This window comes from Pelobates fuscus, chromosome 9, assembly GCF_036172605.1.
Source record: "Pelobates fuscus isolate aPelFus1 chromosome 9, aPelFus1.pri, whole genome shotgun sequence".
Taxonomy (NCBI): domain Eukaryota; kingdom Metazoa; phylum Chordata; class Amphibia; order Anura; family Pelobatidae; genus Pelobates; species Pelobates fuscus.
The window spans coordinates 158,993,241-159,011,829 of NC_086325.1; the positions used below are offsets into that span (position 1 = coordinate 158,993,241).

At 40.6% G+C, this 18,589-nt stretch overlaps 1 protein-coding gene across 1 annotated transcript; it reads right to left on the reverse strand.

The window, feature by feature from the left end:
- Positions 1–7,392: 7,392 nt before the first annotated feature.
- On the reverse strand, positions 7,393–7,827 carry LOC134572570 (large ribosomal subunit protein eL31-like). The gene has a single exon (XM_063431615.1). The coding sequence runs from the start codon at positions 7,801–7,803 to the stop codon at positions 7,447–7,449; it is 357 nt and encodes a 118-aa protein (XP_063287685.1). The 5' UTR covers positions 7,804–7,827; the 3' UTR covers positions 7,393–7,446.
- Between the last annotated feature and the right edge of the window lie 10,762 nt (positions 7,828–18,589).

Below are 18,589 nucleotides of genomic sequence, written 5' to 3' on the forward strand. Positions count from 1 at the left end.
AGGTTCAGTGTCACGAATATGAAGATCGGGACATTAACAAAACTAATAAAATATGACTTAAATATTGAAATATGAAATCCAAGTTACCTTAAAACAAAATCCATGTTAAAAAAAGAGATAATTTGATGGTGCAAATTGACGAGGTGATTTATTAGAGTCCATGGTAGTTTTCGAGTATTGTGCCAGTTTTGAAAAGGATCAGTTCTTTCGAAAGGCTTTTCCACCCAAAAAGACGAACGACTAGGTGCTAAGCCGTCACTCAAGATTTAAATGACTGTGATACTGTGTGGTGCATATTTAAATCACAGACAAGTGTCTTATGTAAGAGATATTGAAAAACTATTGTCAGACCTAGGGCATGAAAAATTCCAAAAACAATACGTGTAATGTTATATAGTACTGGAATCTGGATCGACCTGTAGAGTTGGTTGTAAGAAAAAAAATAAACATAAACAATTGCCGACTGAAGACTTTCACCTCCACACGTTAGACACATGGGGCGAAGTGGACTTTTCAATTGCAATGTTGTGTAAATAAATCGGTTCAAACCAGCTTCACCAGCAGATTACTTGGCTTGTCACCGATCATGTTTTAGTAAACTTACATGTGACCACACTGGAGATATCTCAGCATTTCTTGTGTGTGGAGGGGACAGCCTAGGATTACTGTTTAACATATACAGCTACTGAGATACAGCAGTCAATCAGCACCTCAGATCCAAAGAGGTGAGCGTTCAATTCCCAGAATTATACTCTACCTGATGGTACAAATGGCTTGTGGGTTATAAGGCAGTCCAAGTTACAGATAAATCTTTTTATTAAATTTTAATTTGAAAAACAAATATCCGATGGATCTAAGCAATATATATCTCATTAGTTTTTAAAATACTCAGCACAATAATTAATATAGCTTGCTCACTCCATCGAAGGAGCAAATTCTGCTCTCGAGTTTGGTTAATCTGGGGTCCTCAAATATATCCTTATTATCCTTGCAAAAAATCAATTTTGTTTGGGATCATTCTCTTATTCGTTATTTATGACATATCAAGTCTGTTGTTGTAGATTATTCTCCCTGTTGATCTCTCCTTGCAGCAACACCAGACCATTCAACTCTAGACATTTATTGAACCAACACGATGCTGTCCCGGGTTATCTGTTTGCCACGTAAGTCTCGTTGGCTGGCCTGGCTGAGAATCTCGGAAAATGTAATTTAAGCAAGTTTCTCCTTCAACCGTTGAACAAGGGCTGGACACCTCCGGGTCCCACAATGAGGTCACCCAAATTAGACATATGTTTGTATTGACGTGGCAGGTGAGCTTACACCTTAATGGCCATTGGAGTGACTAAATGACTAAAATACCTCCACTTATTTCACTGTACACAGGGATTTTTGATAGATGGCAGGTAACTTGTTTTGGCTCTTATTATATGTATTGGGGGCGATGAACACTGTATCTATTGCTGCCACCCAAGACTAGTGGGAGTCTGAGCACAGGGCTTAATTTTGTGTGTTTATATGTGAATATGAGTTGGGTTTTTGTTGATATTGTTTGGTTTTTATTAAAAGTACTTTGTGGAACAGGTGCAGACCTTGTCAAAAGATTATGAATCACCCGAACATGCCTCAACACCGTATGTTTACATATAGTTTTTTCTTATTAGTCATCAATATGAATATATCGTGGGAAACAGCACCGAAAACTAGAACGCGTTCAAACCTGCAACAGCACTAATCCAGTTTCTGGTGATGCAAGATATTAATTATCCCCGGATTATTGCTTCCTTTGTCACCTGACTTTAATATGATTTCACCATGATTAGGCACTGTAAGCAAGAAAGGGCCAGTTTATTAGTGAAACTCGGTTTAAGCACATGGAGAAGTAATGGGCCGCTTACTCCAAATCTAAACTGCTCTTGGATCTTTACGATGGTTCTAGCTGAGGACTGAAATGTTACTGAGATACTTAGAGGTTATTTGCTAAAAAACAAATTGCCAACCACAATGTTTACATTTGGTTCCAAAAGTCATACAGGGCTAAAACCTGCAATTTGGCTACACAAACAAAGATCAACAATGTTGCTATTACCAAAGAACATACAGAACAATGTTACATTTGTATCACTTTTAAGGGACACTTAACTGCCCAAACACACACACACACACACACACATCTCTGTTTAGTAAATATACACCATTAATGTATTTAATTATGCATTTCTTCATTGTAGGTATATCTGAAAACACCTTGCAATAGCTGCAGATCTCGTCTGCAGTCTTGGCAAATCCTCCCCTTCTAATTCGCCCAGACTTTCTGTGGCTGTCCAATCACAGACTTCCCAATACAGCTCAATGAGAAGTCTTTGCAAGGCAGGTGTTCTGGGCAGTTGCTGTCTGTTGAGGTCAGCTCCACTGAGCTAACCAAACAAGGAAGTAAAGAGCCAATTGTCTGATTGACAACCAAGATTAACAAGATTAATTTATAATTTCTATCAAAAGCTGCATTTTTGTCAAATATAAAAAGAGGACACACTCTTCACACATTAAGTACATTAAGCACATTAAGGAGTTCCTCTTTAAGCATGTGGCATTCAATATGCACAAACGATTAAGTTTCAGCTTGTCAAATTCAGAGGCAAAATCTTGGTGGGTGAAAATAGTGTCATTATAAAAGATTACTCGTATAATATCAGGCTATTCTTATAATATCAGGTTCAGATATATGCCCATAATTTGAATCCTTGAAGCTTGAAAAAAAAAGCACAATTTAAGGTGTTTGCCCAACCTCTCAGGGATAGGCAACCTTTCAGCACCCCAGATGTTGTGGACTGCAACTCCAATGATGCTTTGCTGTGAGAGCATTATGGGAGATATAGTCCAACGTGTCTGAATGTTTCCTACCCTTGCTAGTTACTTGTCAACAGTTCCCTATTACAAAAACACCAACATTAACAAACTACCGATAGAATTCTATATCTGACCATTCGTTAGGAAACAGTAAGGGTTCAGTAATATATAGGCAAGGTAATAAAAATGTGCATGTTTTTTACGTTTGTGTTCAGAAATTAACCACTTCAAGTCTCTCTAACGAAAACAAACAGTGATCCTATTATGCTGTGTGACGCTGTGTGAGAGTCAGAAATTAATAAATATCGGTTTATTGTCATAAATTCTAAAGAACTGCGTTGACTTGGATCTTGGCCCACGTCTTGGCTTTTTGTATATGTGGAACATGTTTCAGATAGACAAGGATTTCTAAATTGCTTATTTTACGATAAAGCTGGCTATCTCTAGCAAACAAAGATAAAGTGTAGATGACAAACATATTTTTATGAAAGAGGGAGATGTATAAAAAATTAACAGTAAAACCGGTTCTTTCTATATTTACATTGCCTTAGACAGCTGAGAAACTGGGCAGAAAGACCCCTTTTATGATTACAGTTAAAGGGACACAATAGTCACCCAGACCACTTCAGCTCAATGAAGTGGTCTGGGTGCCAGGCCCCTCAGGTGTTAACCCTTTACATGTAAACATAGCAGTTTCAGAGAAACTGCTATGTTTACATTTGGGGTTAAGCCAGCCTCTAGTGGTGGTCTTCCGGACAGCCACTAGAGGCGCATCTGCAACGCTAGAGGCATATTATGCCTCCATCGCATAGAGCGTCCATAGGAAAGCATTGAAAAAGGCTTTCCTATTGACAGCTTGAAAGCATGCGCTTTCCGCCACTTGCCGCGCATGCGCATTCGGCTCCGCTGACTTCGGCAGAGGGAGCTGACGTCGGCGGGGGAGGAGAGGTCATCAGCGCCGAAGGAGCCCGGCGCTGGAAAAAGGTAAGCTGCTGAAGGGGGTTTAACCCCTTTTAAAAGAAGAAAAACTACCACAACAAGAGGACATAGTCTTAAATTAGAGGGACAAAGGTTTAAAAATAATATCAGGAAGTATTACTTTACTGAGAGGGTAGTGGTGGGTTCTTATCTGCCGTCACATTCTATGTTTCTATGTTAACCCAGCGGGAGGGGGACCCTTAGGGTGGGGGCACCCTCAGGGCACTATAGTGTCAGGAAAACTGCTTAGTTTTCCTGACACTATAGTGATCATTTAATATCTAAGGACCCTGAGGACTTCTGGCCATTGGGCAAACTCTTGGGAATTAAAGGGTTATTTCAAGGAACAGAACCAGCAAAATCCACTGTAGTGATTATGGTGCCAGAAGTACCCTGGCCCGGTTCCCTGATAATGGGTTTTGCAATGGTTTGCCCTCTTACCTGAGCCCCAACTGCGTCCGTTGCTCTATTGCTCTACTGCTTACACGCATGCAGCTTGTGCAAAATTGCAGAAGCCGAAGCCGATCCAGTCGCAAATAATTGGAGAAAGCTGCGCTCAGCCAATGAATGACATAATGTGCCAATGAATATGCTCAGAATTTACATCACCTAGCTTAGAACGCCTGTTCCCGGCTGTCTAATGATGCCCTCATGACGATGCCATAGGTAGAGTTACACCTTTTTGGCTGCCATGGGGTTCAAAGCAAAAAGCTACACATACAGACTTCAGACACCATAACCACTTTAAATCAGTGAAGTGGTCATGGTGCATGAAGTAGCCCTTTAGGATAAATTTAGACATTTTGTGTATCAGTTAAACATAACATGTTAATGGAGCTGTTAATTTCTGGCCAAGTTAGAATGGACAGACAGTATCATTAAATTTGATGTCGTTGGCGCTCCTATCCTGAGGAAGCTCAGTTTCTATGTGAAACGTGTAGAACAAGCACTGGGAGATGTTGGAGGCATCAGAGAGCGTGGGAGAGTGCAGTTTCTGGCTGTGGCATCTACCCGTTAACATATCCATCTATTCAGACTTGTGGTGGGCGTGCGGACAGCGTAGGTGATTCTAGGAAGGAGCGGTAATCCCACACTACCCACTTTATACACATGCAGTGACCCTGAGACTTAGTGATAAGCCTCACATTTCTAATGCGCGAGGGTTTTAATAAGTATTTTAAATATCCACAACAAATGAAGGTATTACACTATGCTGGGTATCCTCTTCTTTTACTACTTTGTTACTAATACGCAGTGGATACAGTCCGGCATTACAGCAGTGAAAAGTTACATTTAGTATTACAGAGCACAGAAAAAGAAATTGGCTTCATAAGGACTTTCCCTTCTGTGAAATGGACTTCTTCTACATGTCCTTTAACTAAATAACATAGAAACATAGAATGTGACGGCAGATAAGAACCATTCAGGCCATCTAGTCTGCCCAGTTTTCTAAATACTTTCATTAGTCCCTGGCCTTATCTTATAGTTAGGATAGCCTTATGCCTATCCCACGCATGCTTAAACTCCTTTACTGTGTTAACCTCTACCACTGCAGCTGGAAGGCTATTCCATGCATCCACTACCCTCTCAGTAAAGTAATACTTCCTGATATTATTTTTAAACCTTTGTCCCTCTAATTTAAGACTTTAATGTCCTCTTGTTGTGGTAGTTTTTCTTCTTTTAAATATAGTCTCCTCCTTTACTGTGTTGATTCCCTTTATGTATTTAAATGTTTCTATCATATCCCCCCGTCTCGTCTTTCCTCCAAGCTATACATTTTAAGATCCTTTAACCTTTCCTGGTAAGTTTTATCCTGCAATCCATGAACCAGTTTAGTAGCCCTTCTTTGAACTCTCTCTAAGGTATCAATATCCTTCTGAAGATATGGTCTCCAGTACTGTGTACAGTACTCCAAGTGAGGTCTCACCAGTGTTCTGTACAATGGCATGAGCACTTCCCTCTTTCTACTGCTAACTTTTTTATAAACTGCTTTGTATTTCTATCCAAAGGACTGTTTTATATATATACACTGAACAAAATTATAAACGCAACACTTTTGTGTTTTTTTGTTTTTTTGAGCTGAACTCAAAGATCTAAGACTTTTTCTCTGTACACAAAATGCCTATTTCTCTCCAATATTGTTGACAAATCTGTCTAAATCTGTGCTAGTAAACACTTCTCCTTTGCCGAGATAATCCATCCACCTCACAGGTGTGGCATATCAAGATGCTGATTAGACAGCATGATTATTGCGCAGGTGTGCCTTAGCATGGCCACAATAAAAGGCCACTCTAAAATGTGCAGTTTTATCACAAAGCACAATGCCACAGATGTTCCAAGTTTTGAGGGAGCGTGCAATTGGCATGCTGACTGCAGGAATGTCCACCAGAGCTGTTGCCCGTGAATGGAATGTTTATTTCTCTACCATAAGCCATCTCTAAAGGCGTTTCAGAGAATTTGGCAGTACATCCAACCGGACCCACAACCGCAGACCACGTGTAACCACACCAGCCCAGGACCTCCACATCCAGCATCTTCACCTCCAAGATCGTTGGAGACCAGCCACCCGGACAGCTGCTGCAACAATCGGTTTGTTGTGGCCAGCCTAAGGCACACCAGTGCAATAATCATGCTGTCTAATCAGCATCTTGATATGCCACTAATGTGAGGTGGATGGATTATCTTGGCAAAGGAGAAGTGGTCACTAACACAGGTTTAGACAATTCAACACAATATTTGAGAGAAATAGGCCTTTTGTGTATGTAAAAAAGTCTTAGATCTTTCAGTTCAGCTCATTGTGTTGTGAAGACTGTGATTGGACAGCTACAGAAAGTCTGGGCGGGGTTAGAAGGGGAGGGCAGACAAGAGATCTGCAGCTTTTGCAAGATGTTTTTTAGACATACCCCTAATGAAAAAATACTTAAGTAAATACCTGCATGTTTTATTTGAAATATATCTACTTAATAAAGAGGGTTTTTTTTCCCTTCTTTTTTTTTGTATTTGGACCATGGAGTGCCCTTTTAATAACGCTATAGACTGTTATGTCTGAAAGCACCAGGTCTCTAGCTAAGTTATGCAAACTATTGAGAGATAGGAAAAGCTTTTAAAGGGCACATCAATCACTCAACAACTTGCATAAGTGTGGTCACAGCAAGCACAGGTGGAATGTGACAGCCACAGAGACAAGAATAACACGAGACATGTTTGTCACACTCATCGACCAATCACGAGCCTGACACACAGTGCGGCCAGGAAGAGAGTGCCATGTTTATTTACACATATCTATACGGCAAGCACTTCTGGAGAGAATTATCTCCTATTATTTTCAGCTTTAACTCATTGATCAGCATTCCTTGTCGCCAGAGCTTCTCAATGGAAATCTCACGATTGCGTTCAGCCTGAGATCCCTCTGAGGTGTCAGTCTGACCCTGAAACAGTTAAAAATATATATATAAGTAGTGATGTCGCGAACATAAAATTTTCCGTTCGCGAATGGCGAACGCGAACTTCTGCAAATGTTCGCGAACGGGCGAACTCGGCGAGCCGCCATAGACTTCAATAGGCAGGCAATTTTTTTTTTTTTTTTTTCTGTTTTAAGATTTTATTATAACAGCAAAAAGCAATTTAGTTTTCATCCACATTGACGGTCTGTAATCCTTTGTAAGTTGTGACTGGCACATTGTTAGGAGAATCTTCATCCTCGTTACGTTTTCGGGACAAACGCACACGGATACGATATGGAACATTTCTAATGCCTTTGGCCCAGACAGCTTTGTTTAGCCTTGTGTCAATACGTACATCAGGAGTACGCATCTCCTTCACAGCAAATTTGCGTATCTCCTTCAGAGCCCTTGGTGCACGTTTCTTGAAACCAATTCCATGGATTCTCTTGTGAATATTAATGGTGTATTCCCTGGTTACCACCTCATTGATGGCAGAACGGCCTTTCTTCTTCTCACCACCCTTCTTTGCTGGGGCCATCTTCACTCTCCTAGGGACGATGTTGAAAAGCTAGGCAGGTGAATTTTAAAACCCACAGGGACTCTTTCTGGCCACAATAGTGATGGAAAAGTTGTTTCAAGGGGATTAACACCTGGACTGTGGCATGCCGGAGGGGAATCCATGGCAAAACTCCCATGGAAAATTACATAGTTGATGCAGAGTCTGGTTTTAATCCATAAAGGGCATAAATCACCTAACATTCCTACATTGTTTGGAATAACGTGCTTTAAAACATCAGGTATGATGCTGTATCGATCAGGTAGTGTAAGGGTTATGCCCGCTTCACAGTGACAGACCAAACTCCCCGTTTAACGCACCGCAAACAAACGCAAACAGTCCATTTGCACAACCGCAAACTCCCCATTTGCACAAGGTTGGATACCAAGCTAGCCATGTCCCGTTCCTTGCCCTCACTGATGTAATTGAAGGTCTCTTCCTCCACCCAGCCACGTACAACACGAGGGTCCCCGAAAGGTGACAACAAGCCCCCTGTATTTATTTTTTTAAATGTACACTACTGTTACACCAGATATGAGTTGCACTGGTGTGACACTGTGCCCTGGCAGGCCCTGAAACGCACACGTGTGAAGGAAACTGACTGCTATTATATTACAGTCAAAAACGTTTTAGTTTTTTTTTTTTTAATGCAAGCTATTGTGCCCCCAAAACGTTCGTGTGTGGGGGTGCTGGAATGACGTGGGCCAATGGGAGCCTGAATCAACTTTTGGCTCCCACTGCCCCTTTAAGAGCGAGCTCGTGACTCGAGTCGTGCTCCTAGTGCCAGGCGGGCCACGTGACCGATCACTGCGGTCAGTGCACGCGGCTCAGTCAGAAGAGGAGACCAAGCCGCATGCGGCTCGTGTGGAGGCAGGAGTGATCCAGCCACGCGCGGCTCAAGCTTAGGAGCCAGGTCGTTCCCAGGATAAGGTAAATACAGCCACAACCACTTATCCCTATCACACGCCTTTCCTAACGTCCTATCCCATTAAAAGCATATTACCGCGTATTTAATAAAACAGATAGACCCCCTACTTCATCCAGGTTACCGATCGATGGTTCGATATTCTGAGCCCTCTCTGATTTACTGTACACGACTATTCGATATTCCCACAAATTTTATATAGCATTTTATGTTTGTTTGAGACCACCTTAAAAATATTGGATATCGCTAAAAATCATGATCACTATATACTTTCTCTACAAACCTCTAAAACAAACCAAACTACTCATCCATCCGCTATACCACTTTATCCCACCTAGAACTAGTGCCCAGTTAAAATACTTGACTCTTACTTACCCACACTCAGTCATGCCACACACATTTCACCACTACTCTCACTGAATCCCTCTGACTACGGCTAAATTCATCTTCTACATCAGAACACTACTCCTAAGATTGGGTTGTATCCATGTCTGGGGTCTTTCATTTAGAATAGGGGCTTCGGTCTCCTTCAACACTGACACTCCAGTGCATATTATTAAAAGATTGGGCAGATGGAAATCTTCAGTCTACAACCGATATATTCCTCATCCCAAGAAAGAAATGAGGAAAGCTTTTAAAAGTTTGGCTTTGTAAATTTGATGCAATAAGTGTGTTTTTCTTTAATACCTTTTTCACCCTCTTTGCATGAACCCGATTTACATATATTACTAATATGTTTCTGAACATATATATTATATTATTCACTCACTCACTCACTCACTCACTCTCTGGGCCGGCCTAAGACATCATGCTGCCTAGGTCCAACGATAAATGACTATGGGGGATAATGTATAATAAACACAGGTTACTGGCTATGGGGGGGATAATGTATAATAAACACAGGTTACTGGCTATGGGAGGATACTGTATAATAAGCACAGGTTACTGGCTATGGGGGGATAATGTATAATAAACACAGGTTACTGGCTATGGGAGGATAATGTATAATAAACACAGGTTACTGGCTATGGGGGGATAATGTATAATAAACACAGGTTACTGGCTATGGGAGGGATAATGTATAATAAACACAGGTTACTGGCTATGGGAGGGATAATGTATAATAAACACAGGTTACTGGCTATGGGAGGGATAATGTATAATAAACACAGGTTACTGGCTATGGGGGGGATAATGTATAATACACACAGGTTACTGGCTATGGGAGGGATAATGTATAATAAACACAGGTTACTGGCTATGGGGGGGATAATGTATAATAAGCACAGGTTACTGGCTATGGGAGGATAATGTATAATAAGCACAGGTTACTGGCTATGGGGGGATAATGTATAATAAACACAGGTTCCTGGCTATGGGAGGATAATGTATAATAAACACAGGTTACTGGCTATGGGGGGGGTAATGTATAATAAGCACAGTTTACTGGCTATGGGAGGATAATGTATAATAAGCACAGGTTACTGGCTAGGGGGGATAATGTATAATAAACACAGGTTACTGGCTATGGGAGGATAATGTATAATAAACACAGGTTACTGGCTATGGGGGGATAATGTATAATAAACACAGGTTACTTGCTATGGGAGGGATACTGTATAATAAACACAGGTCACTGGCTATGGGGGATAATGTATAATAAACACAGGTTACTGGCTATGGGAGGATAATGTATAATAAACACAGGTTACTGGCTATGGGGGATAATGTATAATAAACACAGGTTACTGGCTATGGGGGATAATGTATAATAAACACAGGTTACTGGCTATGGAGGATAATGTATAATAAAGACAGGTTACTGGCTATGGGGGATAATGTATAATAAACACAGGTTACTGGCTATGGAGGATAATGTATAATAAACACAGGTTACTGGCTATGGAGGATAATGTATAATAAAGACAAACCCCCAAAAAATAAAAAATGAATGCAGCTTCAGAATTAATCTAAATTGTATGCTGTCTAGGAGGTGGGAGGGTCTGCTGCTGATTGGCTGGAATGTGTCTACTGACTGTGAGGTACAGGGTCAAAGTTTACTCAATGATGACGAATAGGGGGCGGACTGAACATCGCATATGTTCGCCATCCGTGGAACCGCCAGCGAACCGTTCGGGAAATCACTATATATGTATATATTAAATAAAGGAAACACAACCCATGAGTGAACCATAGCGCCCAACACATACAGATGCTCTCAACGTAACGACAGAATGATTGTTTTAAATCTCTAGCCTTTCCTCTTGCTCGTGTGAAACCTGTATCACATAATCATACACAAAACGATTGTCCAGCAATCTCGTGAGGTGAATACGCGGCCTTGAAATTGTGTTTTTTTTCCAGTCCTACCCTTACTGCAGATGGTAACTTTGTCTCATGAAGGCCACATTCTCAAGAAAAGAAAGCATTATTTTTCTGGTTTTATTTTATTTTCCCCTATGGTCATCTCAAAGATCTTGGGAACAAAAAAGGCTTTGTCTTGTGTTTTTTTTTTTTTTTTTTAAACAAGGAAACGTCCTGCCAATTTCCCATGAATTAAAATAATATCTCAATGTGAAGCATTAAATTCTGTGATTCAGGTCGGAGAGGCTTCTAAGAAAGTCCTCATATTTTATTTTACTGAGAGTTCTGTGTTTATTAAAGGCACGAAAAAGAGATTTATTAACTAAACTGAGATTAATTTCCAGATCAACACATTTTGTCTAAATTGTTCGATTTGTATTTGTTACAATTGGTAATTTGGTTATTAAAGAGTAAGTCAAACAGGACTGTAAATTGTATTACAAAATCTTGTTATTTTGGACAGACATAGAAATCATTAAGCGTTTTATTCACTAACAGAATTATGTACTACAGTGAGAATTCAAAGTGAATTTCAAATTTCAAACCAAAGTAGCCAAATTGCAAAATTTCCAGTTAACTATTTTGACGTACAATTTGAATATGGCTTTTAATTCTCTGTGACTGCCCAACTACTCAAACTTCAGCGAATAATCCTGTAAAGGACAATATTGCTTTGAGTCGTCATTAACCGAAAGCCGAGTTTGCAGAATAATCTGAAACTCAGCGGAATATGTATTTTTGTTTCCTGACTCTGTTATTTTTGCCATAATGTGTCAGCGTCACTGTTTGCCCATCATAAATCACCGTTCCTTGATTTCTATAGCTCTCTTTGTCTAAAAGGAATTGAGTAAATAGTGGTTTGGATCCATTGTGCGAGTACTTGGCCTCTGTTTGTTGAAATGATTACAATTTCACTCACCTGAATTACTAGATTCCGAGGCAAGTACCCGCGTAAAATAAAATGTAACGCTCACTTCCATTAGCCTTAGGACCTCAGTCAGGGATTGCCAGCGAATGGGTGTGTAAGGTAGGTAGGTACACAGGGCCTCGTGTGACAAGAAAAGTCTCATGTAATAAAAATAAACCAATCCTTCTTTTCACTTTTACAATTTAGAGAGAACCTATCTCAAATGACATTACACAGTTTTCCTGTTTGTGGACATTTTAGGACATCCTGTATACATATTTGTGCAACCCCCTGTTGCTTATTAGTTCACATTAGGAAGTAGATTGAGCTGCTTGCTGCTATAACTGGGTCCAAAGCACACATTCATTTCCAAATATTTTATGGCTAAATACCCAAGCTGACAGAAAGAGGACGCACAGAGATACAGAGAAAGGCAGACAGAGGACACGCAGAGCCACAGAGAGAAAGGCAGACAGAGGAAATACAGAGACACAGAGAGAAAGGCAGACAGAGGACACACGGAGACACAGATAAAGGCAGACAGAGGACACGCAGAGACACAGAGAGAAAGGCAGACAGAGGAAATACAGAGACACAGAGAAAGGCAGACAGAGGACATACAGAGACACAGAGAGAAAGGCAGACAGAGGACACACGGAGACACAGATAAAGGCAGACAGAGGACACGCAGAGACACAGAGAGAAAGGCAGACAGAGGACACACAGAGACACAGAGTAAGGCAGACAGAGGACATGCAGAGACACAGAGAGAAATGCAGACAGAGGACACACAGAGACACAGAGAAAGGCAGACAGAGGAAATGCAGAGACACAGAAAGAAAGGCAGACAGAGGAAATACAGAGACACAGAGAAAGGCAGACAGAGGACATACAGAGACACAGAGAGAAAGGCAGACAGAGAGAAAGGCAAACAGAGGACACGCAGAGACACAGAGAGAAAGGCAGACAGAGGACACACAGAGACACAGAGTAAGGCAGACATAGGACATGCAGAGACACAGAGAGAAATGCAGACAGAGGACACACAGAGACACAGAGAAAGGCAGACAGAGGAAATGCAGAGACACAGAGAGACAGGCAGACAGAGGAAATACGGAGACACAGAGAAAGGCAGACAGAGGACATACAGAGACACAGAGAGAAAGGCAGACAGAGGACACACAGAGTCAGAGACACAGAGAAAGGCAGACATAGGACATGCAGAGACACAGAGAGAAAGGCAGATGGAAGACATACAGAGACACAGAGAAAGGCAGACAGAGGACATACAGAGACACAGAGAAAGGCAGACAGAGGACATACAGAGACACAGAGAGAAAGGCAGACAGAGGACATACAGAGACACAGAGAGAAAGGCAGACAGGGGACAATAAGACACACGGAGCGAGAATAGATCAAATATTGTTGTGATTTATAGTCTGTGTTCCTTGCTCCGGTTTTTGTCATGTAGCGGTTGATACATAGTGACTGTCTTTTAGCGACTATCCAACAGTAGATGATCTGTAACGGCTGACCTGTAGGGGAAGTTATATAATTAGCCCTATAGTCTCTTTCCCATAGTTGGTCTCCTGTGGTTACTGTCACGCAGTGGCTGTTTTGTAGTGGCTGTCCTATAGTCTATGTCCCATAGTTGATGTCCTGTAGTCACTGTCATGTAGTGTATGTCTTGTAGAGACTGATATACAGTTTGTCCTATAATCATTGCCGCTGTAGTGACTCTAATCTCAGTGCCGTTACAGATATCCTGTGGTCAATGTCCTCTAGTAGCTGTCATGTAGTGGCTTTGCTGCAGTGACTATCATGTAGTGGATATCCTGTAGTGGCTGAGTAGCAGTGGATGTTCTGTAGTGGCTGACCAACCCAGAATAGTGATCTGATCAGTGGTCTGCATAATGGCATAAGAATGGCAATTGTCACTGGTATTGGAACCATCACACATTAAGATACACCATAACCCAAATCATCTCCAGCACATTATTATTAATATTATTGTTATTAATATTATTGTTATTGGTATTTATATCCTAGCTTGTGTAAATATGCCTTGGGGTTGGGGAGACAACTTGAATAAATCAATTACTAAGGAGATCTCTCAGCAATGTACCACAATAGCTGTCACTGTGCACGTAGTGAAGTTCAAGATAATATATGGGAAAGTTGTGTAATTCAAGCCTGAGGTGCGTATTTTTTTGCATTGTTTTTAATACGATCTGTGTCGTTACATAGGAAAACATGTGAGTTATCAGAATGTGGCCGGGTAACTGCGCTGTCTGCATTGTAACAGGAGGCTGGTGTCACATTTTCAAAGAATTATTTTTTGGCACCAACCATGCAAGTATAACAGTAAACGCTGTGCAGATGACACCCTGATGTAGTGATTTATGAGAAGTGAGTTACTCGCTAAAGTGAGAATTCAAATTTGAAATTTTAGGTAAAAATAGCTGAATTGGAAAATAAAAAAAATCTGTGTCAACTATGCTTTCAGTTTAGTTCCTCTGGCCTAGAATTTGGAATTCACATTGAAATTACTGTGAATTTTTATTTTAGTAAATGTCTGAACTCTACGGTAAACTCTTCGAAAACGAAAAGTCCAAAATCTCTGTTCAAAGTTTGTAAGCCAATCACATCAATTTCCAGCGAGTTTTGGAAGAAATCACTAACGTGTGAATTGTTGTGAATTCTAAAGTTAATTTCACGTTTTAGTGCGAAATGTTTTCTTATGATTCCAGCAAAATCCCAGATTCACGTTGAAGTTGGGACAATCCAAGCTTTGATGAATACCCTGAAAGAGTTGGTTGCCCCATACAGAGGATAACACGTCATCAATACACCATCGTACTCAATGTATTGATTTCATTTGTCTTTCTTTCCATATTGCCATTTCCATTTAAGTATTTAGAGATAAATAAGTTTTTCACAGTTGGTAAACAGCAGAGTGTGAGAGAGTCACTAACGTTGGTACAGATCTCTCTCGGAGATCCCTATCAGTTCTACACAGTGAGCAGTGATCGTGGGAGGTGGGGTGAATCAAGATATGATTTCATACGGTCACACTGATTCATTCTAAAAAAATTTTTACAAAATTATCGCTTGTTTAAAGAGGTTAGGCAGCAACTTTTTCAAAACAATTTTTAAAGTTGTTTATCCATAGCTTTCTTAGTAAGACCCAGAAGAAAGTTTGGCCTCAACGGGATCATTTTTTGGAAGAGTGACCTTCCGTCTTGAAGGGTGGTTTCAGTACCAAGGCTCCTTCCAAGGACAGATGGGGAAGCAGCTGCTCTTAAGGGAAAACACACTGTGTTTCTGGGGATAATGTAATCCCTGATCAATGATTAGCTTTGTGTCCTCCGAGGTGATCAGCAGTCACACCAGTAGAGGCTGCTCATGCCATTGTAGAACACGGTCCAGAATCTTACGATACATCAGAAACCTCATCAGATAGGACTCATTTATCTCGCCTCGTGTCGCCCATATCTGACCAGAGTGTGTGCTCTAAAAAAAGAAAAGAAAGAGGCTCGATATATCTTCAACGCTGGATGTGAAAATGCAGTTGCTAATCTCTCTGTTACCAATCAATATCCTTTCTGTATAATACCCCACTGCAGATAGAGGTGACATAATAGACGGTGTATAACAAAGTGAAAGCAATCTGTGGGGTGGCACCTCTTCTTTCTATATTACTCACACAGGTCAGAAGGTTATCTATGGTGAGAGGACAATTAAAGAAGTGAAAATGAACTATTTAGCAATAGAAATAACAGGCCACAGGTCAGCTCAGAATCTGGATCCATGGTAGACAAAGAATGCATACTTATCAAGTGTCTCTGTTTTGGAAGGACAGTCCTAGTTACTTTACTGGTTATATTACAGTAATATACCATCCAAGTGTCTCTGCTTAGAAGGGATAGTCCCTATTTTGGCTTAAAATCCCTTTGTCCCTCTTTTCTAGGAGATCCATATTGCTGTTCTGTCTGAGTGTATAACAGAGCTCCACAGCAATAATACTCCCAGTAATGTGTCTGAGGGTATAACGGAGCTCCACAGCAATAATACTCCCAGTAATGTGTCTGAGTGTATCACAGAGCCCCACAGCAATAATACTCCCAGTAATGTGTCTGTGTGTATAACAGAGCTCCACGGCAATAATACTCCCAGTAATGTGTCTGAGTGTATAACAGAGCTCCACGGCAATAATACTCCCAGTAATGTGTCTGAGTGTATAACAGAGCTCCACGGCAATAATACTCCCAGTAATGTGTCTGAGTGTATAACAGAGCTCTACGGCAATAATACTCCCAGTAATGTGTCTGAATGTATAACAGAGCTCCACAGCAATAATACTCCCAGTAATGTGTCTGAGTGTATAACAGAGCTCCACAGCAATAATACTCCCAGTAATGTGTCTAAGTGTATAACAGAGCTCCACAGCAATAATACTCCCAGTAATGTTTCTGAGTGTATAACAGAGCTCCACGGCAATAATACTCCCAGTAATGTGTCTGAGTGTATAACAGAGCTCCACGGCAATAATACTCCCTGTAATGTGTCTTTAAACTACGATAAATGTGTTTAGAAATCAGTCTGTGTAATAAGATACATTGTTCTTGTTCTAAATTACGTTTTCATATTCCTGCTGTAAATTACAACTAGTCACTGTGGACTGTTACTCCTAATATACTGACCCATCATTTTTCCTCTAGCTATACCTGATATCCTTATTGTCACCCTTAATTCCCAGGCATCCTGGATGCTGTTGAACGTTTCTGATTTGCGACCCTTGTCTGGCTTTTAAGAGTTTGTTTTTTCTAGTGCCCCACGTCTGGGTCCTCTAAAAAGTGAAAAATGAGTGCATCCCTATGGCATTGGACCTTCCTGCCTACACCAAAGTGTCCCCCGTGCTGTCAGCACGTCCGTAGGTCTGTTTACATATCTGGCGAGATTGCATACTGGGCTAAGAGGCCCCCTTTATGGCCGTATGCCCTACTGAGCATCACTAGGGATGTGTGTTGTGTTGGCGTTCCCCCTTCTTGTCCCCTGCTCTCCTGCTTTCATACCCTCCAATTTTGGTAGGTACAGTAAAGTAATCCTTTGATCCATGCAGGCAATTTTACTAGTCTCCACTCTCCCATTCTATAACGTACCATATGTTCATGAAGTCTTATATGGTATATTTATATTCTAGACCAGGGATAATCAACCTTCGGCACTCCAGATGTTGTGGACTACACCTCCCATAATGCTCTTACAGACATAATGCTGGCAAAGCATTATGGGAGATGTAGTCCACAACGTCTGGAGTGCTGAAGGTTACCTACCTCTGTTGTAAAGCCATGCACAGTTTTAGTGACTCGTATCTCAAATTCAGTGTGTTTAGTGAAAACCCAAAAGCGTAAAAGTGGGCATTGTTTTGGTCACATAGATTTTGTGTCAAATCATGACTTCTCTTCACTGTCCTAATATTCTGAAATCACTGCAAATAAAATGTCCCTTTCCTCTGATTGTCATTGTCCCCAAGGTACTGCAAGTTTTAAAAAAAATGCCTTACAAGCACATTTTTACTCTGAAATCTTTCATAGCTATATCTAGAAAACAGAATGCAAAGGTATATAAAATTTCACTTAGATAAAAAGTAAAATTAGGTTGAGATTCATCATGTATCAAGAACACTTTAGAATAGGACACAGCGAAATAATATTGTCTCTAACTTATAGCGTGAGATGTTCGGGCATGTCACTCGGGTTCTCAACATGAATTGATTTCAGAAACGTACATCAAAGCACCTGCCGTATAAACATGTATCTCAACATGGCTTCAGATAACAAATAACGAGCTAATTCAAGTTATTCTCGTGCTAGCTCATTATCCACACGCGCTCCAATAACCGCAAACATAACAATTACTAGGATGTAATCTCTTCCACCCATACCAAAGGGTAAAACGAAAAAGGATGGGACTGGAGCAAGTTGTCACCTGTTACCTTGAATTAACAACTTAAACTAGCTAGAGGTGCAGAAAATGATAAAAAAAAAAAAATAGATTTATTCACTAAACAGTACATTGAAATCCAAATATTTTGGCCAAATTATCTGATTTAAAAAAAAACAAACAAATTCACCATCTCAAGTTTAATCACAGCGTGTCTACTTTATAATAGTAGAAAATAATCCACGCACTCCAAATTGTTCCAAACAAATGGGAAACTTTTATTGGACCCAAGAACCACACAACGTTTCGACCCCTTAGGGCCTTGCGTGGTTCTTGGGTCCAATAAAAGTTGCCCATTGGTTTGGAACAATTTGGAGTGCCTGGATAATTGTCTACTATTATATGTTATACATGGTCTCTTTGGTACTGGGACTGATCCGGGAGCACCCTGAGATTCCATGGCTGGGGGATGAGTGCAGTTCCACCATCTACATATCAGCTTGTCTACTTTAGTCTATTTAGTGAGCTATACACCAAAATCGCTTCATTAAGCAAAATTTGTTTTTGGTGCATAGAATATCCCTTTAAATGTTATTCTTCCCTCAAGTCTGCATTTACTTGATTCT